The 23,448-nt window shown below is 41.1% G+C and overlaps 1 protein-coding gene across 9 annotated transcripts in view; it reads left to right on the top strand.

The window, feature by feature from the left end:
- The window catches only part of RALYL (RALY RNA binding protein like), a 305,642-nt gene that overhangs the window by 215,843 nt on the left and 66,351 nt on the right, over positions 1 to 23,448 (top strand). The window contains exon 1 of one of the 9 annotated variants that reach the window (XM_048507684.1): positions 5,465 to 5,592. The exons of the other annotated variants lie outside the window; for them this stretch is intronic. Within the exon in view, the coding sequence (XP_048363641.1) occupies positions 5,556 to 5,592 (37 nt within the window). The 5' untranslated portion in view covers positions 5,465 to 5,555. Of the gene's footprint in view, positions 1 to 5,464; positions 5,593 to 23,448 lie in introns of those variants that run through there. 9 annotated transcript variants of the gene reach the window in all.

Below are 23,448 nucleotides of genomic sequence, written 5' to 3'. Positions count from 1 at the left end.
TTGTACTAGGAGTCAGTGCTGAACATTGGTTCTTGGATAGTAGAAATTGGGTTGGATCTGGTGGATTCATTACACTAGCAGACATGTTTTGTCCTCAGAAGCATGTTCTTTCCTCTGGATAAAAGCATCTTCATTCACAAAATTTATTTATTTATTTCAATTTCTGTGCTGCCCTATCCCCGCAGGGCTCTGGGATCCCATAAATGGTATAATTATTATTGGTATTGTTTCTGGTCGTATTTTATATTGTCCTTTAACTTTTATGTAGGTTTCAAACTTCGCTGAGTGGAGTGCTAAGATACAAGCCATGAATTTAATTTCATTATGAGCTGCAATTTCTTTTTAAAAATTTTTTAGAAAAATATGTGGAAAATAGGCACACTAAAGAAGTAACTAATTGTTATTCCGGGGAACAGTTCTTAAGTTGTCCAGGAGCAGCAGTGGCATAGGAGGTTAAGAGCTCGTGTATCTAATCTGGAGGAACCGGGTTTGATTCCTAGCTCTGCTGCCTGAGCTGTGGAGGCTTATCTGGGGAATTCAGATTAGCCTGTACACTCCCACACACACCAGCTGGGTGACCTTGGGCTAGTCACAGCTTCTCGGAGCTCTCTCAGCCCCACCTACCTCACAGGGTGTTTGTTGTGAGGGGGGAAGGGCAAGGAGATTGTCAGCCCCTTTGAGTCTCCTGCAGGAGAGAAAGGGAGAATATAAATCCAAACTCTTCTTCTTCAGTTTGGTAAATCAGTGCACCCTTTGTCTTAAAACTACGCGATAACTGTGCCAGATGTTGGTTCTGATGCAAGCCCTAATAAAAGATGGCATATGTGGAATAAATAGGGTCAGCAGCAGAATCACATTCCAAACACAGGATATGATATATGGAACACATATGACTTTGCAGGGTTTTCTGACTGAAAAATTCTTGCCAATCTGATTTTAGTGCCATCCACATACCATCTAGCAGTGTAATCTGCATGCTGCCAAGGGAACCCATGCAGCAGAATCTTGCTCTTTGGAAAGCATTAGCCTTTCTCATTCAGTATTCAGGCATTTCTTGCACCCCACCCGCTACCCCGCCCCCTCTGACTCAAAAATTAACTGTCCAGAAATAAGAGCTGGAAGTTAGTACTTAAAAATGGAAATTTGACTAATCTCAGTGGAAATTAGGGTTTCCTATTTAAAATATATTAATATTTAGAGAAGGAACACCCTGTGAAGCTGTCAGTTAAAAGAAGCTTGATTATTCTGTGCCCAGCAGTTATAAAAACCTGTAAAGCACATTAATCAGTCATTTTGAAAATGGTAACTGAGCAAAAACTGAACAAATCACTTTTCAGGAATTATATTAAACATTATGGAGAGTTTATGGAGCAGGCTGGAGATACCAACTTCATCAGACTTATCCAGAATCCCTGAGTACCTAAAGATCAGGGGCATAACTAGAGAAAATGATGTCCAGGGCAAGCACTGAAACTGTGCCCTCTGGGTACCACTTTCTGTAGTTACTCCCTGACGGAGCTGCCGCCCGCTTCAACAAGGGGGGCCCTATTACCTGGCCAGGTTCTTCCTGCAACCTCTGCTTAGCAGGAGGACTGGACCAAAACTCCTGGAAATGCAGCACTCTAGTTTTCATCCTGGAGGAGTGGTGGTGCAGATAGTCTTTGGTATGTCAAGAGGGAAAGAAGCTGGCCCAACAGCACTCTGACTGTTAGGGCACCATAATGGCCTGTTAGCAACTGGATGGAGGGGAATGCAGGGAAAGCATGGAGAACGTGTGATTTCACTGCAAGCAGCTTGGCAAACAATGTGGAGATTAGGGACCCTGCCAAGATAGCGTGAGTAATTTTCATGAGCCTGGCTGGCACCCTTTTGGCAAAGAGGTGTGTGGAAGGCTCTGTCTTTTCTCATGAGGTTTCTGTTGAGCAACCCCACCTTCCGAATGTCTCCAGTCTTCTCCTCCTCCCTGTGCGTCTCTTGTGTACAATTTGGGGCTCCTTGAATACAATCGGTTAAGCACTGCACTTGCAATAATATGGCCCATTTTAGCTGGGGAAGTGCAGGGTTCATAGTATGTTGTATTTCCATTTTCCTATTAATTAAGTTTTGAAGTTACCTTTCAGAACTGTAACATAAACTAATTTGCCATCTTTAGGATAAAAGCTGATTTCTTTGTTACCATCATAACATCAAGAAAATCCCCTAATCAAAATTTAATCTCTACTATATTTTAATACTCTAAAATTTTCCCCCTTTTAATCACTTCTAAATCCTTAATAACATAAATGCAAGACTGGCAGAAATACTTGATTAATAGTAGAGTTTTGGTTCAGAGTTTGCTGATCTGAAACAGACTTCACTTTCCTATCTAGGATCGAATTATCTTCCTGACTGAAACTGAATAAGAAGACAAAAGTTTAATTTACTCGTATTCAAATTATGACACACTTAACCAAAACAAAAACAAATGACATTGTCGTAATATCAGCTGTAGGGGGTTAAGTTGCCATGAGGGAGGACCAGAAGTGAATTACAAGCTACTGGTTTGCCTGGCTAGTTTAACCTTGGCACCAGTCTAATGAGTAATGTGTAGGATTGCCAACTTCTAGGTACCACCTGGAGAGATCTCTTGCCATTCCATTTGATCTCCAGAGACCCAAGATCAGTTCCCCTGGAGAAAAATCACTTCTTTGGAGGGTGAACCCGATGGCATCATACCCTGCTGAGGACCATCCCCTCCCCAAACCCTGCCCTCCTCAGGCTCTATGCCCCAAATCTCCAGTTATTTCCCAACCAAGAGTTGGCAAGTGTATGTGATCCCTGCTGTTTTAGGTTAGTCTGAATGTGCTAAGATTGCTGATTCCTCTGGCTGATCATTCTGAGATAATGGCACTTACCGGTATATCCCAAGCAAACTTTTTTTTCCCAAAGGAGATTCTAAGCTGTGCTGCGGAGGGGCAATTTCAGGCACAGATGTGATGCAGATCATGTGTCAGGGAAATGTTAGACTCTGAAGTCGCAGAATCTATTCACATATTTTACAGTGTTAAGGAACTGTTAACTCTTGTGGGCTTGTCCTAAAATCACATAACCTTAATTGGCTTAGAACAGGCCTTATGGACTTCTGAACAAGAAGTATTAGGAGTGGACAAAAATAAATTATTGGTATTTTTTGTGTTTGGGTTGATTAGACTTGGACATTTAAAAAAAAAACCCAAAAAGCTGATACTATTATTTTTTTTTGGCTGAAAGTTTTCAAGTTATTAAACCGAAGCCCAAAAAATAAGCCTGCCTCCAGACTCCACATGGCCCTAGGAGGCAGCAGGCACAGAGCTGAAGCTGACTGTCTTTTGCCTTTCGTTAGGGAACCTTTTTTTAGGGAACTCCCCCTCCCCCCAAAAATCCAGACAAGGTTTTTTTAGGGTTTTTTTTTCTGTTTGGGATTTATCAGACACTCACTCCTGGTATTAAATAATGTTGCTCATACTGAAGTTGGCTAGTCACAATTCTTCAGAACTCTCTCAACCCCATCTACATCACAAGGGCTGTTTCCGCATGGGCGGAAAACAGTGCCCTAAGGATGGTTAAAAACACCGTCCCTGGGGTGCTGTTTGCACAGCTGGTGCTGCTGCATCGCAACAGCACTGTGCTCGTACCCCCCAAGCAGCGCGAAGACACCGCTTTTGAAACTCGCTTGGTGAACAAGGTTTTTCAAAACCGGCTTCTTCCTGCCAGCGCAGTGTGAACCATACTGGCGTGAGGGCGCTACTTTTGGCCCCTCTGTGTCCCGTTTACTTACTTCTCCTCCCTGCGCAGCTCTGGACGGCTGGAGGGAAATGCCAATGGGTGTGACCCTCCAGCCGTCCAGAGCTGTGCAGGGTGGAGAGGTAAGTAAACAAAACAAACCTGAGGCGGCTCCGTGTGGAGCCACCTCTGCGGTTCGCTGCAGCCTTGGGGCTGCCCGCACAATACTATGCAAGCAGTTACGAACCTCCATTGGCATTATTAATGCCAGTGGAGAGCCGTTTCTGCCGCCATGCAGAAACAGCCAAGGTGTCTGTTGTGTGGACAGGAAGGTAAAGGAGTTGTTAAGCCCCTGGAGTCTCCTTACAGGAGAGAAAGGGGAGTATAAATCCAAACTCTGCTGCTGCTGCTCATTCTGATAATCTGTCTGTGGACCCAGAGTGTTACAAAAATTACTTGTGATTAGTGCAAAGCAAAAAAGGGATTATTCAAACATGAGTGGGCCTCTAGCTCCCCTCACATGATGTGATACAGAAGGCGCCTAGGCATTTCACATTCCCATAGTGCTATGTAGATACAAGCAACTTCCTTAGTTTCCATCCTACTTCAGCTCTTCTTTGGAAGAAAAAACCCTTATAGGCAAAATGCACTTGGAAATTAACAGGACTGTCGATGTCTATACTAAGCCTAAGCTATCACTGTAGCTAAATGAGCACAATGTTGAAGACAGAATTTCCCTGTTAATAGAAGCCATGGCAGCTAATGAGGAAACCGTGGGAGTAAACTATGGCATAAAAAAGTTCTCAGTCAACCTGAACATATGACCTTAGAATGAAATGAAAAAAATTAGAATTAGCAGAAGAGCAATAATTCCCATTAGTTAAAATCAATTATTCATATTGAATGATGCATTATCAGCAATCCAGCAAAAACAAAAGGAAGTTCTGCTCAGGTGGGTCATTTGGAACTAACTGTCTGCAGTAGGAAGGCAACTTGATTGATCCAGTGTCAGTTTCTTCTGAATGTCTTTTATTACTGCCTCTTCATTAACAAGTCCATTTTTAATTACATTTTTTTGCCATCAAGTCACAGGTGTATTGTTTTCAAGCCAAGAGACATTTGGAGGTGGTTTGCCATTGCCTGCTTCTGCATCAAGATTCCTTGGAGATCTCCCATCCAAATACTAGCCAGGGTCAGGACTGAGAATGTGTGACAAGCAAGCTTTCATGGTTTGATAGGAATTTGAACCTGTGTTTCCAAGGTCCCTTCCACACATGCAGAATATTGCACTTTCAATGCACTTTGCAGCTGGATTTTACTGTGCGGAATAGCAAAATCCACTTGCAAACAATTGTGAAAATGGATTGAAAGTGCATTATTCTGCCTGTGTGGAAGGGGCCTTAGTCTGACACCTTACTACTACACAACACTAGTTGTTTTAATTACACATACGTTTACTCTGCTTTCCAAGGGGAAAAAAGTGTTGAGGTCACTCTGGAAGGTAAGATGTATTTACTTCCTTAAAGCAATGCACCTCAATTGGCTACCTTTAAGTATGTGTTTCAAAAGAGGAGCGGAAATGTTGCAAGACCTGAAGAAGGTTTGTGCTACCCCCAGCTTTACCTTTGAGGAAACAGACCCAGCCGTATCTCCCCAGGATATGATGAGAATGGTATTACCCTTGCTTTCACTGAGAGAGACTGCTGGTTACCTTCTGTCAGTGAGCAACTGTCTCGCTGCAGAGCAGAAGCACGGTCTTGTCTCTTTTGTCTGGGTACAGAGAATTGTTTCTTGGATAGCAGGTTTTCTTCAGAATGACAAAGTACAAGAGCAAGCGCAGAAACCAAAGATGTAAGTAGCCATCACTCAATTTTTTTATGTCTGTGAGAGAAATAGTCTGTATGCATTTATAAATATATAAAATTAGATCATCAGGAGAATCACCGAGGATGAAAATGTCTCCCTGTGTGATTGAAAACTATGCCTTACTTTCTTCTGCAGTGGATAAATAATCCACAAATGGCACATGTAGAATTTTTCTCAGTCTTTATGCTACAGTATCTATATTATTAGTTGGAGAGATCATAAGAATGAAAAATAAGCTTACTTGTTCCTATGGAAACCATCAGTAAATGACTGCTTTAGAAAATCAACAAGGAAATAGAGATCAAATGCAAGTTCACACCAGCTCAGCATCCTTTATGCAGGGCATAATGATTGGACGGAGCAAGCCTTTTCTTGGAAAAGGAGAAAACCATTTTTGCATTGCAACATTATTGTATGCAAATTGACTTACGGTGCCTAGAGATGTTACAAGTTCAATTGAGCTAATTTTTCATACACTACTGTGAATAAAGGAAGAAGTCGATGAGAACAGAAGGGAGTAAGTACAAAGCATGCCTCTGGGCTGAAAATAAAAATCTAAGAAAGACGCCAAATAAAATCCACATAATTGGCAATTCCATTATTTATATCACTAAAACTAAATACATATATCCAACTATTCAAATAGCCATATTGCAGATCTGAATCAAATGAAAAGGTTTATATGGTTAAAGCTATCAAGTCAGTACTCCGGGAGTTAGAATCAAAGGCACTACAAGTCATCTAAGTCATCTTTAGTATGATTGCTATTGTTCTAAGACCAAAGGGGGACAGGATTTTTTAACTTGAAGGGGATTTCCCCCCCAGAAAATTTTAAAACAAATGGAGACAATGAGCAAGTAAAACAAATACAAGCTTATTATTGGTTGGAATACTGATATTCTCTGTGAGTTCCTGCATTTTTGGCACACAAAACCAATTTCTGCTTTAAACAGTCAAGCCTTTTTAGCATCTTTTAATCCACAACCAAAGTTTTGGTAGTTACAACAGCAACTTTGCTTTGGGAAGCATCGAGAAAGGGCAAGACTTTGCTGAATGTATGGACATTTTCTTTCTTTCCTTTCAAAGTAACGGTCTGAAATTCTGTTGTTCCTTTCTTGTGCTAAGAAAAGTTGTCAAAAATATGAAATAGCAGCAGTCATAATGAATGAAAATGTTGGTATGTTGCAATTGATAATTCGCCTGTTTCCATTGATGTTGAAGGACAGTAATTACAGTTGTTTCTCTGTATTACATGAAAGAAATAATGTAAAACTCACTTGTTCAAAACAGCTGGACATTCATTCGAACATCAAATTGCTTTTCTTCAGACATAAACTTGACTTTTCCCATTTCAATTAATTTTGCCCCTTTACGTCACTCTCACCTATTTGAATGGCTTTTTAGGCTGCATTTACATTGAGGTGTTGGTTTTTTGGGTGAGTGAACAAGAAAAAATGACATATTAGAAGAAAAATGAGTAATTTCCATATAACGTATGAGTTCTAAAATTATACTTTTAAGTAGCTAGAATGACTGTGTAGGAGAGTTAAGTGTTTCTAATTATATTGAATCAATAAACTTTGCTTGTTACATAACTGGTTATTATAAAGTGATGATATAAAAAGGCATTAATTTATCTTCCATGCTTCACAGTACAGAGGGGAAAATACAGTTTCTCAATGGAAGAAGAATTAGCTTTTGAAATGGGGTCGTGTTTAGAGACTCATCTCTCCAGTGTTACAGTCTCAATTCTAACTGAAGTATAAAAAAATGGTATATACTATTGTCTGAAACTTTTGTACATGATGGCAATTGTTTCCAAATTAACTAGAAGTTAATGGTTGGTTCAGCCATTAGGGAATAATCCTAAACTGGCCTGCTCAGACTTAAGGCCCATTTCATTTAATAGGATTTAGGATGATTGTGATCCATTCCTTGCTGAAGAAACAAAGTTTATGGTAATGCAGTTTTCTTCCCTTCCACAGTTGCCCCAAGGACCCACTAGACAGCATAGAGGTTTTTGTTTATTTTTGTACTTTTGACATCAAGTCACAGATGACTTATGGAAACCCAGTAGGGTTTGCAAGAGATGGATACATTCAGAGATGGTTTACCATTGCCTGTCTCTGTGTTTCAAACCTGAACTTCCTTGGTGATCTCTTGTCCAAATACGAATAAGGCTGACCCTCCTTAGCTTCTGAGATCTTGGGCTAGTTTAGAGGGAAGGGATAATGCAGTTGTATATATGGCATAGGGAGGAGACAGCAGAGGTTAAAGGGTTGTATGGGCACCTAATGGCTCTGCCTACTTTCCAGCCATTTCCCAAGCTCTGGTTGGCATTGTTAGATGAAATGAGCTGACAGATGTACTCTTAATTCTACAACGGATCATTTCTGGAAATTCACATAAACGCAGAAACAGGTTTGTCAGGAATTAACAAGTGTTGTAACAATCATGAGCCCACACCAGTGCCTCTGCCCATTATATTTTTGTGCTGCCTTTCCTCCAAGAAGCTTGATGTTGTGTACATGGTCTTCTACCCTCAGTTTCAGTATCCAGCTAGCCTGTTGGGAAGTTTGGTCCAAGAGAAGTAATGAACCCAAGGTTTAGTCAGCAAGATTCATGGCAAAATGGATGTCTGAATCTGGATCACTCTGTCCGCAGTTCAATCTGATTCCATTTTGGAATTTTCATAACGCTTATTGCAAATCAAACCCATGATCTGGTGTACAGACTTTCCTGTGCTCCACCTCACTTTAGAATTTCTTCACAAGAAAGGTTCATTGGTATGATGTGTATTGTTGGAATCTTGCTGGGGTTCCAAATCTGTGGGAATGGAGAGGAAAAACTGAGAAAGGGTACAGTAGATGAAATGGCAGAAGTGTATTTGTTGCTTTGTATAAATGTGATACTTCTTTTATTTCCTTCCATAAAAACATATCCGAGCAGCAGAAAGTATGCATGCATGTGGGCAAAAAGAAAATATTTTCTGCTCCCAACAGTATAAGAATAAAACACTTTGAAGTAAAAATATGGCAGTTTTGAAAACCATTCACCTTTTCACAATCTCAACAGCCCTGAATATTCTCAAGATATCAGTATATAGGACTTGGATACACCTCCGTTCTACTGCTGATCCATTCCTTTGACTTAATGCATCAATACCCCATTTCATTTATGCTAAAAATATCCAGTAATTGATCATGGGCACAGTAGCCGAGAGTGAGAAGCAGGTACCAAAGGTCACATAACGTGGAAGAGTTAGAGGAATAGACTTCTCTGTGTTTAAAACTTGTGTTTAAATGTTACATAATTTCCCCTGAATTTTCGAACCAGTTTAATTCGCTGATCACAGCTGCTTCCCCTGCACATTATTACTGGGACTACTTTGGGGGAAGCTATTTGAACATACCCAAGAGGTTTTAGATATCAATCAAAACTCCCCTTTAGTACCAATTCATATCAAAGTGGTCATTACTAGGAGGTACCTCATCACACTCATGACCACAGGAAATAAGCTTAAGCAGGATTATACCTAGTATGAGTTTTTTGCATGCCATTCGATCAAGTGGTTTGAAAGGAGTGAGAAGAACTGGGAACCTGAGCAAATGATGAAGCTGTGACTGTCTTATTCCAGCAGGCAGGCTGCAGGCAAAGTAGGAAGCAGGTATTTTGGGACAGAAAGTCAGCCGAGTCGGCAGTGTCAAAACACTAGGAAGCTGACTGCAAAGGCCTTGTAGAGTTGCCAGATTTTTATGAGGAATGCTTATTTGCAAAGCACAGTTCTGTTGCTCATTATCACAATTTTGTGGTTTCCTTTGTTGGAAAGCATGTAAGAGATGGGAAGAAGACCTCAAGGAGACTGCTCGTGACGCCTGGACATATGACTCTTATAGAAGAACACGAGGCTGACTCTAGCAATCTCATGTTCATTTTTTAGCATCTAAGGGGTGTCATGCAGCTGTGAAATAGCTGCTGGAAAAACATATATCAGCTCAGCATTCAGCTACACTTCCATTCACAATAATTCCAGTAATTGGGTGGAAGAGGATAGACTTGCTCAACCTTCAAGCATTTCCATACTTGTTTTGAATTTTTATTCCCCAATGGAAAGGTGGGAAGAATGACCCACTGCATTCTGAGATACCATCCAGTTCACCAACATTTTAGCACCAGATTAAAGAGTGTTAGAAGTGATCATGACCAGTCCTCAGTGGTGGAATGATTACTTCTTGCTTTGTTTTCTCTGTTCTCGAGGATTTTCTCTGTTCAGCCCAATGTTCTTTTCAAAATCCTCCATTGGCACATTTCATTTAATTTTTGGCCCCTTTTATGTTTAAGAATTTTTGCACTTCCAAACTCATTATGTCACTGAACCATTGTAGTCTCTTCTAATTTCTTCATCGGCTCTTGAATGTCAATCTGATTCCATGTATTGTCATTTCATATTTTCTATCAATCAGTTAATCCTAGAGGTGCAATTCTGAAATTTTGTGCTGCATGTAAGTGGTTATTAATGTGGTACTCACCAGTGTGATTCCTGGCACCCACTAGCTTTTTCCACAGGACTTCATTTTCCCAAAGCAAAGAGCCAATCCTGGCTTTTCTGTACCTCACTGGAGCATCAGAAGAGTGCAAGAGGCATCACTGTTGTACTCTGCAGAGAGCACCCATTCAAAAACAGCTTCCTCCATGGTAGGAGAATAGTTAGCTTGAAACCTCTAGCTTTCTTCTGGGATCTTGGTGTTTTATTATCAGACTTACTCATGGCAGCCATTTTCTGGTCACTCACTGGCTGTCTCAAATTCCAAAGGTACACACAACTTCAAAAAGGTTGGAAAACTCTTCTGTATGTACACTGTTCAATGATTGACAATAAACTCCACACATGCACTTAAACTTATATAAGGTTTTCTGTGAATGGGAAATATTCAGCACCTCGCCCCAGCCTGAACTACTCAAAGCTCTTTGCCCTTACATAGAGTCACGTCTGTCAGCATTCTCAACCAATGTCTAACTTGCTCCAGATTAATTACATTGTTTAAAATATTTCAAATGTTTACAGCCTAAAGAAAGATAACACTTAAAATAAGAGGCTAGCTATGTTTCCTATTATTTTTACAAAATTGAATGATTATTTCACCAAAAGACATTTTTAAATAAATATGTGAAGGAGTTGTTGAATAAGCAGAATCACAACAGCCATTTTGAGTATGCATTTCAGAGACATTTGGATGGGGCTCATTTGAAGGATTTTGGGTTTGTCTGCTTAAAGATAAGAACCTTTACAAAAGATCTGTGAATTTTCTTGAAATAATGCAAATATATTTTTGTAAACACATATGACCTAAATTAATATCTATATTTCATCAGTTCTCTAAAACTATTTTCACACAAGATGTAAAAGCAGGGCCATTTTATGACTCTTAAGCTGCTTGTTCCCAACATGGGTATTGTCAGTGCTGGTTGGAATAGTCTAACTATGCAACATTTATATATGAATTATGCAGACATTTTCAAAAGCCTGCATTAAGCTTCTGTTTTATGTGAAAATATTTTGGTTCTTAATCAAGGTGTTCACCTTTATACTTTCACATTGTGATCACACAGGGAAATCTGCTTCTTGATTTTAAAGACCCTGTTTCCATGAAAGGTGACTGGCCTGTTCTACAGATTCCCTGATCTTATTCTGAAGAATTGGGCCTTATGACCTCTGTTTGTAGTATTTTCCTCTTTCCTCTTGTGTATAGCTTTCTTTGTACCGGCTAACTGTAGTGCTTCATGCATCTGCCAAAGTGGAAGTCTGCTTCACAAAAGACTGTCAGAATTAATTTTGTAGTCATTAAGGTGCTGCAAGTCTTTTAATAGTTTCAGCCACAGAAGATGGACAGCATAATCCACAGGGCTTAGGCGCCCAGAGACTGTGTCACTGCCGCACCATCTCCAGAGGACTTCCAGGTGGCACAGGGGGGCATCAAAAAGCGGGGGGACCCAACTGCCTGGAAAGCCCTCCCTAAGACTGAATGGAGTTATACCACCTTTTCGGGTGGTATAACTCCAAGTCCCATGCTGCAGCATACCCAGCTCAAAATGCCTGGGGAATGCCCTGGTTCAGCCCCGCTTGCATCACCATCTGCTCATATGCCAGTGCAGTTCTGCAGCAGCATCCACTTCTAGGTTTGTCTACCATGGAACTGTGGGGCATCTGGACCCAATATCTTTGTTCCTTCCACTGATGTTGATGCTCCTTTTGCTGGCAGAGGGGCCAAACACGCTGGCATGGTTCTCTGACACTCCCAGTCATTGTTTCTCTCCCTCCAATCCAGATGGGGCTGTAATACAGCTGCCCTCCTGGAAGATACTCTGATGTTATGCTGTCTTTTATCCAACTTATTTTCTTTGTGTAGCAGAAACAAATGCATATTTTTACCCGTCTATCTTCCTTATCTTCCTTTGGATCCCTTATGGAAACTTCACAAGAAGGGCCCAAGTCCTTGTAATCTTTCTAAAGCCATTCATATTTGGGGAAGGGTCATGGTTCAGTGGGAGAGCATTTGTTTTCATGAAAAAGGTCTGAAGTTCAGTCCCCAGGATTTTCAGATTTAAAGGATCAGGTAGTAAGTGAATAGGAAGATCTCTTCGTGAGAGCCTGAACAGCCTCTACCAGTCAGTGAGAATAATACAGAACTTGATAGACCAATGGTCTAACTTAAGCCTTTTGTGCATGTTTGGTCTCTTTGGACCAGATTCTCAATTGCGCAAATGTTTCCTGCTTTTCAAAACTGACTGTGCTGGAGATCAGAGAAACCTCACGGTTTCCAGGATTGGACAAAGTGTTATTTTTTCCTTGCCTGTGCAGAGAAAGCAGAGCAGAGCAGTATGCATTTTGCTTCCCTTGACTTTTCAGCTCCTCCCTGTCTTCCTACAACCATGCAAAAACAGTTCCACCAGCATTTTCAGGGGTTCAACAAGCCCCCCTTTTATTAAAATACTTTTGATCTATCCTAGGAGCAATAGATTGAAGGCATGGCCATTTTTTTTTTAAATTAACGAGCAGGCAGCAGACAACCACCTGAATCTGAAAACAGGCAAAGCAGTGGGCAGGCAAAATGGCAACTAAGCTTGGGGGAAGCAGCAAGGCACCTCTTCCTGTGCAAATGAGGAAATGCAGGGAGACCTCACTGCAAAGCACACAACTGTGCAGAAAACCATACGTGCACAAAGGTCCTTAGATAAGGCAACTTCATGTGTTGCAGGCTAGAGCAAGGCCAAATTACGGTAACTCCATTCTGCCAGATGGGCCTCGTTGCTAAATTTTGGAAAATAGACCCTGTACTCTACTGTCGTTCTAAGCAAATCTTAGAAATCTGATTTCTCCATTACTTAGTTTTTAATTTGCTTGCTTAATTTATGTCTTGCCTTTCGCCTCAGTGGGGATCCAAACATCTGTACATCATTGTCCTCTCTTCCATTTTATCCTTACAACAGCCCTATGAAATAGGCTAGGCTGGAGAGTATGTGATTGGCTCTTGGTTACCCTGAAAACTTCCATGGCAGAATGTAAATTTGAACCTGCATCTCTCAAGTACAATTCCAACACTCTTACCACCACACTATGCTTTTCTGTCTACGAACATTAATGATTGCAGCTCAATATCCCCAGTTTAGCCAATGTTCCGAAAACAGTCCTGGAAGTGATAGCCTGTGATTTGCTCTCTGCGCTAAGCTGCTGAATATCCCATGTGTTAACAAGAGGTTGGAAATACCAAAGTGTCCGTGGCTCCTTGGTGAGTTATGTTACAGATAATTATTAGACTGTGCAGAATAACAGTTTCAAAGCTGTTTCAGTGAATCTAATGACATTCTTGCCATCCCAAATCAGAAAATTGTTAAGGCATTCACTAATTAGGAAGAATAGCTTTGGTTTTTCTTCTTCGGATGAGATGACAGCCTTTCATTTATTATATTTGCTATTTTACAGCATATGTGTTATGAACAGCATTTGTCTAATGTCAGGTTTCAGCACAACTTCCTTATAGTGTTATTGAATGTTGTTCAGATGTTGGAGGGCATCAGATGCATCTGGGAGATTAGCAATTTATATGTGTAGTTTAGTATGGCAGCCTGACGTGCAGTGCGTTTTAATGCGAGGTGATTAATTAAACAATGGAACAACAGCATCATGAGGGCGCCAAATCTAGAATCCATTTGGATCACACCTGTTTTGAGTCCAGCACTGTGTACTTTTCATTTGCAGCATTGCCAGTTAATTAGTTTGATGAATGAATCTATTCACTCGTGTCAGGTCATTGAGGAAACCAGTAAATTTTATTTCTAATAGCCTTCATGGAAGTCTGATCTGCTATCATGACCAATCAGTCTTAGCTGCATTGAGAGATGTGGGGAGGGAGGATTTCTGAGGCACCAGAACCTATGGTAGAGAGTACTTATCCCTTCCATTGATCACCTGGTAATTGTAGTTGAATATTTACATCCCAGTTTTTACATCTATTCTGCATAGATCCGTTGTGGGAGAAGCAGCCATCTATGCCAGGAAAAGTAGAGTACAGTAGTTTGGAGTCCCTTCTCATGTTTTCCTGGCTCTTGTTTGAAAAGATGTAAAAACAGTGGAGCAACAGTGGGTGTGGTATGTCAAAACAGCTACATTTGATTCATGTTCAACTGCCTTGGGGTCCTGAAATGGAGCCGTACATATCTGTATCATAGCCAAGTGAACCCAATGGCATCTAGCCCTGAAATTGGCCAGGAGCATACAAGATATGTTAGCCTGGATAAATATTTTAATGATCATTTACATGTTCCTCCTGTGCCATGGGTCTGATCTATACTAGCACCCTACTCCACCCCCCCCCCCATCATAATATTTTGTAGGTCAATTATATAAGCTGATCATGGATCACTGAGGGTTTCGCCCTTCAGTAAAATATGTACTTGTTTTGAGTCTGCTTTAATCAGACAAGGATACTTTACCTTTTCAAGAGCTTGTTTCTGTTCATTCACACAAGGAAGTATTTCTCAGACTGTTTTGAATTTTAAAACACAACTGAGTATAATTGTGATACTGGTCTGATCATATGATAATTCTGCTTCTCATCTAAAACTCATGATATAAGTCCTAATTTTAAAAAGATGAACTTGTACTGGAAAGTAACCACATTAGCATAGTTTCAATGAAAAGCTTCTGAAAAGTTTCTTAGTGCTATACTGGTAAACATCAGCAGTTTGGAAAAGGAAATATAATCATGTTAATAAATGGTGCACATAAGGCACTTTAAACTTTCAATGACTGTGATCAGAGGAGTAACATCCGTAAACTTTAACTAACACAAGTATGAACTTGTTGCAGCTGTATGTAAATTGGAAGTGAGAACTGTATATATACAGAGCTCAAAATAATTGGCTTTCCTCAAACAATTTCCTTTTACAAACTGACACCTGCATGCCTGAAAATAACTAAGCTTTGTGTTTGAAAACCCCAACAGAATAGATGGCTGAAGCAGTTCTTTGTAGTGTGCTTCTAAATAATTTCCCATATCTTAATAACATTTTCAACACAAGTGACACTTGAAAAAGAAAAGCGTCTTCATAGCTAGCTCACAAAAAATAAAATGTGTAGTGATTATTTTTAACTCCTGGTACAGTTCCGTTGTGAAATCTGCCTGCTTGGAATTCTCTGAGGAAAGGGGCCAGACATCTGGTGGGTCTGTTGTGGATAAAATGGAAACTGAGAACATAAGAAGAATCAAACTGAAGAATCAAACTGATGGTTGATCTAGTCCGACATCTTGTTGCCTATATTAGTATACTCAGACACTCCCTTGAAGACCAAGTTTCCTCTGCAATCTCTTTCACTTTGCTTTCTCCCCACCTTCTCTACATTGAATGTAATTGTTCTACTTTTAAGATACTATCGGTGGTTTTTAATAGATAGGTTCAACTTTTGTAAGAAAACAAATTTGCAATTACAGCAGTTGTGGTTGGGTAAAGCAGGCATCCAAGCGTTATTGAGCTTCGTTGGTAATTTAAGATGATAGCGTAACTGTGCAAAACTTAGACAAGTACAACTTTAGGATTAATGATGCTTGCGTTTCTCAGATAGCATCCCAAAGGCACAGACTGACAGAGTTGTAAATGAGCTTGGACAGAGATTTCTGATCATGATGATTATGAGATGCTGCTTGGACCGATCAGACTGCTTGCACCAACAGAAAAATTTCCATGGAGTTGTGTTCTCACCTCTCCCCTTTTGCTGCAGCCATAATGCCCCCAACTCTGCTACTGGGGGGTCCCACATACCTCAGGAGCAGCATTTCATGGGGATTTTTGAGATGCAGTGAATGAGAAACAGGAGAAAGTAACTTGTCTGGTTGGGAATGCATCTGCAGAAACACTTCAGTGGATCCAAATCTATGTATACATACATGCATTTCACCCATATGCATATATTAGTTATGGTCAATATACCTTTGAACACATGCCCCTTTTGCAGAATTTATCTGCACAGTAAACACTAATCATTTACTGGTAGCTATTCTTTATCTCCAGTGCCTCAGATTTACAAGAATTGGACAGCTAATGACCGAAAGGTTAATGAGAATATCAAACTGTACATAATAGAAGTTACTCTTTGTTACTGAACTCTTTGTTTGCATGGTGTTCTGCACAGTTAATTATTTTATCTGCATATGGCGGATGTTCACTGTACTACAGCAAGGAGGTGGGCAACCTCATCTCTTAAGATGATAGAGCCCATTGATACTTCAACTGAAACGTTAGTATTGGTGACCTCTTGCAATATCTTCCTCTGTAGGCCAATTTGGATCCTTCTAGTGACAGAGCCTAGAGTAGTGGAAGAACTTAGATAAGACCGAGAGGATGATATGTCACATGTTATATACATGTGAACTTGGGTGCATGTCTTTGCAGACTCAAACCTTTACATCTTCAGGATGGCATTTTATATTGTTTAGTTGGACAGATATTAGTAACTGTAACAATCATCTCAGCTTGGACTTGACATTTTTTCATTCCTCTACAGTTTCCTTGCATCGCCTCAATCGCAAGCTGACTTCTTTTATGAGGGAAGATGATAGCTATGCTTAACAGACTTGATTTCATTGTTCACACTAAAGTCAATTTGTTGCTCTTGTCAAGTTGTCAGGCTTGATTGTTCTTCCTTTACTTGGCAATTGCAAAGCAGCAGCTCAGTGCTGAATGGCATCCCTTCTCTTTTAAAGGGCCCTTCTTTTTTACTTTTGATTTACAGTGCTAATTAGCTTAGATATGGGCATATTTTTCTTTGAAAACCTGAACAAGTCTTTGAGTAATAAAACTCTAATAATTGCCAATGAATGTTTCTTCTAAAATTACTCTTCCGTTTCCAAAATCCTTGCAGATGTAGCACAGGGTTGCAGGACAGAGATACTTGTGTTGGGTGGTGTTCATGCAGTGTCATGTTATTCTCTCTGTAGTTTCAACAGACTTGACTTGATCAGCCTGTTGACTTGAGGCTGGTGTGCTTTTGGGTGAATTGGCATCATATGACATCAAACAAAGATCAATTGCCAAGTGATTCAACCAGAGCAGTTGGGAGGGATAGACTAACAGGAGTATAGAGAGTTCCATGAGAAAATGTTCCATGATGGTTATAGGGCCAAACCACACTGGTGAAGATGACCCATCTGGATAGGTCCAGGAGGGCACTACTGGTGGGGAGGCAGAGCAGGACAGGACATCCAAATACCCCCCCCCATCTGAGCCTGCGCCTTGGTGGCATCGAGAGTCACCTTGCCCAGAAGTGGGTATGGGAAGCATTGTGGCAGCACCAGGCCATCTGATGGTCTGACCCAGCAGGCTAGCAGCAGGCGTTTCCTTCCCCCAGGCAGAGCACCTGACAGAAATGAAGTTGTTTGGACTCGGTCCCCACCAAGTTGTTGCCATTTCTCAAGGGTCTATTTAGCTTTGACCAGTATAAAGGGACTCCCCTGATGAGCAAAGAGGGCAACAACGTCTTCCAAACTTGGAACTCCACAACCAGTGAGAGTTGAGTGACCCCTTGTATGCAACCAACAGTTGTTGGAGGGGATTCCCCCTTGCATGAGAAGAATCCCTTCAGAGATGAGATTGGTGACCTCTACCAACATGAGATTGAACTATCCGATCAGATTGCTGTACCCATGTCCATGTAGGCCCCATCCATCCATCACTGAAGGTGATATGTCCAAGCTCACATTGTGCTGAACCCAGCAATGGTCCACCACGGGAACGTGGGGGGAGGCATGGATTTTGCCTTTCCTCTCAGATACCATGGTTCCACTTCCCTGCCCATGCACCCTAATATCTAGTGGCCTGGACATGACTGGGTGCCTGAGCACCAATAGTCCTCACCGCCTTTCCTAATTCTGGGGTTTTCATATGCAAATTCCTGATATATGACTGGTGACATTAGGGGAGGCCATACCTCTCCAACATGTCCCTCACCCTCTATGCAACCTTGCCACCTGACAGAAGCTTTTCGCCTTTGTGCTCCCGGCTGGCAATGACCTGCACCCTCCCTTCCAATGCCGATGGATTGTGTTGACTGCCATAGAATGGTGGTCAGGCATCCCTCCCTCTAACCTGCCACCACCCTATGTCCACAGGGAAGGGCATTAGAGATTAGAGATCTGAAAAAGTTTTCAAAAGACCTTCTGGGTCTGTCCTGATGCATTTCCTACCATTGCTGGACTTTGGCCATGCTGCTGCCATGTTCTTGCCATTTAGAGGGAAAAAGCATTTGGAAATTCTTGAGGTTCAGTGTGTTCATTAAACGTGTATGGTTTTTTTTAAAGCTGATATATAGCAGAATTTCTCAGTATATCCTACCTGTGTGTGTGTTCATCTTTCAGGAGATTAGAGATCTGAAAAAGTTTTCAAAAGCATAAAAACACACAAGCAACTATGGGCTGGATCCAACCACTCCTTCCTTCTGTGTAAGGAGTCTCCCTCCAATGGAGCAAGACCCATTGGTTCCAATCCAAATTGTACTAAGACACCATCAGCACTATGAATGGAGCTTTAAGTTGAAATAATACATTTCAGGAAGACATTTCTAGCCTTTAAGAAAGCAGAGACAGCCAAACCATTGAGAATAATTTCTCCATTAAGAACATTTTAAGGTTACGTTTTGCTTTTGATAGTTCAGGTTTAAAGATGTAATGAGAATAGAGTTGAACTTGATTACCTGTCAGCATCTGGCATCTAGCACTTAAAGTTGATGATTCATACAAGATTTATTTGAGTGTCAAAAAAGATATCTATATTGGCAACATAGTGGTAATGTCACTGATGGTGTTTCTGCCCTTGTTTGCTTTAGTAAATTTACAGAAACACAAGCAGCCTTGTCTTGTAAAATACAATTTATAAGACTGTGAAGAAATGCAAAGAGTAATAAAGGACCCTTGTTCAGCATGTGAATGTTTTGGAAATCTACAAATCTACATGATCCATTCGATCAGGAGTCCTCTACCTTTTTGAGCTTGTGTTCACTATTGGGATTCTGATACCAGGGTTGTGTTTTACTGTTTGATGTAAGCCCTGTTGAGTGGGTCTCTAGAATAGTGGCATCCCTGGCCCAAAACAGATCCAGCTGGCCTCTACAAGGGCCAGGGCTTTCACTACCCTGGCCCCTACCTGTTGGAACAGGCTCCCTAAGGAGACCAGGGCCCTGCGGGACCTTCAAAGTTTCTGCAGGGCCTGTAAAACGGACCTGTTCTGCCAGGCTTTTGGCCAGCCGAGATAGCCATCAAACCCTCATGTCATCCAGGCCCCCCGTGGATGGGATTGGGGGGAGGGGACTGTCACCATGCTGATTGTTTTAAATTATAGACTGAATTACTGTTTTATGTTTTATTTTATATATTAAATTATTATGTACACTGCCCTGAGCCTACTGGGGAGGGCGGCCTAAAAATATAATAAACAAACAAATCAATAAATTTTCCCTCCCCAAAACTTTTATCTTCCTCACCTAAATCCACAAAAGCTGTTTGCAACTTTTCTTCATCTCAGGAGAAACAGTGCAGACTTCTAAATCTTCTCAGGTAGGCAGCTATGTTGGTCTGCAGTAGAAGAGTGAGATTTGAATCCAGTGGCTTCTTAAAGACCAGCAATATTTCTAGGGCCTAAGCTTTCAAGAGTCAATGTTCCCTTCAAAGCTTATACCCTAGAAAACGTATGCTACTGGAATCGAATCTTCCTCATCTTAATCATTTGGTTAGTATCAGACACTGTTCTTTCTGTTATGGTGGCTGTGGGGAACTTGTTCTGCTCCTCTTGTGTCCATAGCTCAATGACACAGCACATGCTTTTTATGCACAAGTCGCCAGGTCCAATCCCTGGCATCTCTGGTTGTATGAACTCAGCCTGCAGGGTGAAGAACTTGGAAAGTTGCCACCAGCAAACGAGACAGTACTGGGCTACATAGACGAATGGGCTGACTGAATATTTATATATCATAGATACACAGTTCTGCGCAAGAGCTGCTTATTCAGGATGTTTACAGAACTGATTTATGTCCCTGTACATGAGGAATGAAAGAGGACTCCTTGGGGTGGAAAAAATGTTTTCCAGAAAATTAAAAACCGTAGTTCACATAATCGATCAGTTTCATTTCTTTGGGAAATATTTAATAAGAGGGGTAGCCAAGCAAAGTAGATTCCTGCGCAATTCAAACCATGGCTCTTTTTGTGTGTAACGTTAGCAATAGCTGTTACATCAACAGGAAGAAGGTTCAGAAGGCTTTTGACTGCTCCCACCAGAAAAGGAGATACTAACTTTTTAACTGTATTATATGCCATTATGAAAAGTGCACTGTGTGAGTTCTTACTAGATATTTTACTAGTTATGGCTTTGATTTGTTGTTCATTCCTTCTAGCCAACAGCGGCAACAAAAGACACACCAGACTTGATCTGTTCCTTCCCCATGCACCTGTTCATAAATCCTCCTTTCCCAAAGCAGCCATTGGCAGTGTTTAAGGTCATTAATATCTACAACCCTATTTACTATGTAAATTGGAAGCAAATACATAGCAACTCATTCAGGTTCATAGTAACAAAGGATATACTGGGACAAGCTTACCCTAAAAATACACTATGTCCCTCTCTGAATTCCCAGTTTTCGATTTTAAAAAATATGTATGAAGACATAAGGGGAAATAGGTAAGTAGTGTTTGCCCAGATTGCCTGGGAAGAAATAGGGAAGCTTCAAGATGGCTAGAGACTCCTTTACTGACTGAATCCCATCCTCTATGTTCTATTTTATCATCTTCTTTTCCTTGGGCAATTCGACTCTTTGTTGTCTGTATCTCTCCTTTTTACGACAGACAGTGACAAGGAAAAACACTAGGCTGAAAATTAAAACGATATTTATACTGTTGTGGGAGGTTGACTACTGTGTTTGCAATGAGAAATGTAATTTGTGTGTGTAGCAAAAAAATGAATATTCCATTTCACTCAGCTGTGATTTGTTCCTACTTGTTGATGGCAAGCCACCTTGCTTCAACTGGCTTGTGATTGTGGAGTATCTTTTAATCATTAATGAATAACCACTGTCAAGATTCTGTCCTCATCTTTCCCAGACCTGGAATTCACCTAAAAAATTGAAGAAGTAAAATGATAGGGCAGACTTGTACCCGAGTAACTCTTGCTGAAGAAAAGAAGTAATCCATTACAGAAGGCCAAGGGGATATAATATCCAGTCACTCTTAATCCCTCACTACTACATGAAAATAATTTTTTGGAAGATGAGCCAGGAATAATTCGTGTTCTAAATGCCAGAGTACAAAGTACAAAGACTGCATCTGTGCAAAGTACATGTTTACTATTAGGAAATTAATTTCTAGGGTAGAGAAAATAATAATCTGTAGGGTGGTGTTATTAGTAATTAGAAATACTAATTAATTGCTATTTTAGCCATCCCTCAGGTTTCCCAATACGATTTTGAATTTTACTGTCCAGGGCATTCTCTTGAATTCTTCTCATGTATTCTTCTTGAGAGAAGAACACATGAAGTAAATCAATGAAGGCCTCATTGTGTGAATGTAAGACAAATGATGGTTTTCAAATAAGCCCCCTCAGCTATTGCTACCAGTAGCATGTGGTGCTTTCAGATCTCATCCCATCTTGAATTCCTATTTGTCCATACACAGTTAACAGGGCAACTAAACATGGGATGACCAGCCACAATTTGGCTTCTGCAGAGACAGCTCTGCCAACTTTAGCAGATGACCTCTGTCTAAGTGTAGACTAAGGCCATGCCTCTTCATTGCTCTTATTGGAACTTAACTGCAACCTTCAATATAGTAGATTGTACTCCCTTATTGAGACACTTGGAGGCAAAAGTAGATATCAGGGGATGTGCGCTGAAATGGTTCAAAGTATTCTTCACGGATTGGTTTCAAATGGTTCCCCATCTGGAAACTAGTTATCATCAGTGCAATACCTAACCTGTGGCATCCCACAGGACATAATTCTGTCACCAATGCGTTTCAATCTCCATGGAAAGCCCTTAGGATAAATCATTCATAGTTTTGGAGATGGTTGTCATCAATCTGCAGATCATACCCAGTTCTATTTATCCTTATCCAAGTGTCCTCATGATTTAATAGTGGTCCTAAATCACTGCCTGGCTGCTGTGATAAATTAGCTATGAAAAAACAAACTGAAACTAAACCCTGAAAAGGCTTGGCTGGGAAGATGGATTTCTGGAAGGAAATTGTGCTCCCCACTTTTGATGGAGTTCAGTTGACCCTGCTGGCTTGTTAAGAGCTGTGGGGTTAAATCAAACCCATTGTTATTGCTAGAGAAATAAATTAATGCACCTAAAAAAAGGCTTTATCCCAACTCTGTCCCACAAAATGGCCCCTTATCTTGATACTGGCCACCTGGATCCATGCTCTGGTGACATCCTGAGTAAACTAATCTAATGCATTGTACATTTATCTTCTCTCAAAATCTAATTGGAAACTCAAATTGCTGCAGAACACCACAGCACAGTTATCATCAGGAGCTACCTAGCGAATGCATATTTCTCCCATTCTACAATCACTCCACTGGCTGCCCATCAGTTGCCAGGCTCAGTTTGAGGTACTGACTTTTACATGCAAAGCCCTTCTTGGCCTTGGACCCTCATATTTGTGAGATCATCTCTCCCCCAATATAGCGCCATGACAGCTTTACTCATGTGAGCAAAGTCATCTTCAGGTGCCAATGGACAAAATGAATGAATCAAAATAAATAAATCTTCATTGTGGCACCCGTCGTATGGAATGGCTTGCCTGAGGAAATCAGCAAGGCCATTTCTGCACAGCCGGTTACAGTGTTGTGCCATCAGTGTTATTGGCAACACTGCAGCAACAGAGCGTTCACATGGGCGGGCGCATCATAGACAGGTAGCGCATCGTCTGGACCCTGGCGCTTCGCTAGGCCACACTTTCCAAACGGCGTTCTTTTTTCCCCAGAGTAGACTTCATGGGCATTTGGTGCCAGGATTGGCCAGTGTGGGCCACCAGTGTGGGAGGCAGGCTCTGCAGCACCAATTCCTAGAGGGCTCTTTGCACAATGCCAACTGCAGAGCATCGTTGTTGAAAAAACACACTCAGTGAGCGACTTTCGAATAAACCATTGTGGGCCCACTGGAGCGTTGCCGCATCACTGCAGTGTCGTTACTGCAGTGATGGCCATGCAAACTCCCCACCTATAACGCTGTTTTTACCAACCTTTTACTAGCTTTTTTGGCCCGTGCGGAAACGGCCTAAGGCTCCACTCTCCTGGCATTCTGCA

This window comes from Sphaerodactylus townsendi, linkage group LG09, assembly GCF_021028975.2.
Source record: "Sphaerodactylus townsendi isolate TG3544 linkage group LG09, MPM_Stown_v2.3, whole genome shotgun sequence".
Taxonomy (NCBI): domain Eukaryota; kingdom Metazoa; phylum Chordata; class Lepidosauria; order Squamata; family Sphaerodactylidae; genus Sphaerodactylus; species Sphaerodactylus townsendi.
The sequence above is the reverse complement of the archived record's forward strand: the minus strand, read 5'-3'. Positions and strand labels throughout refer to the sequence as shown.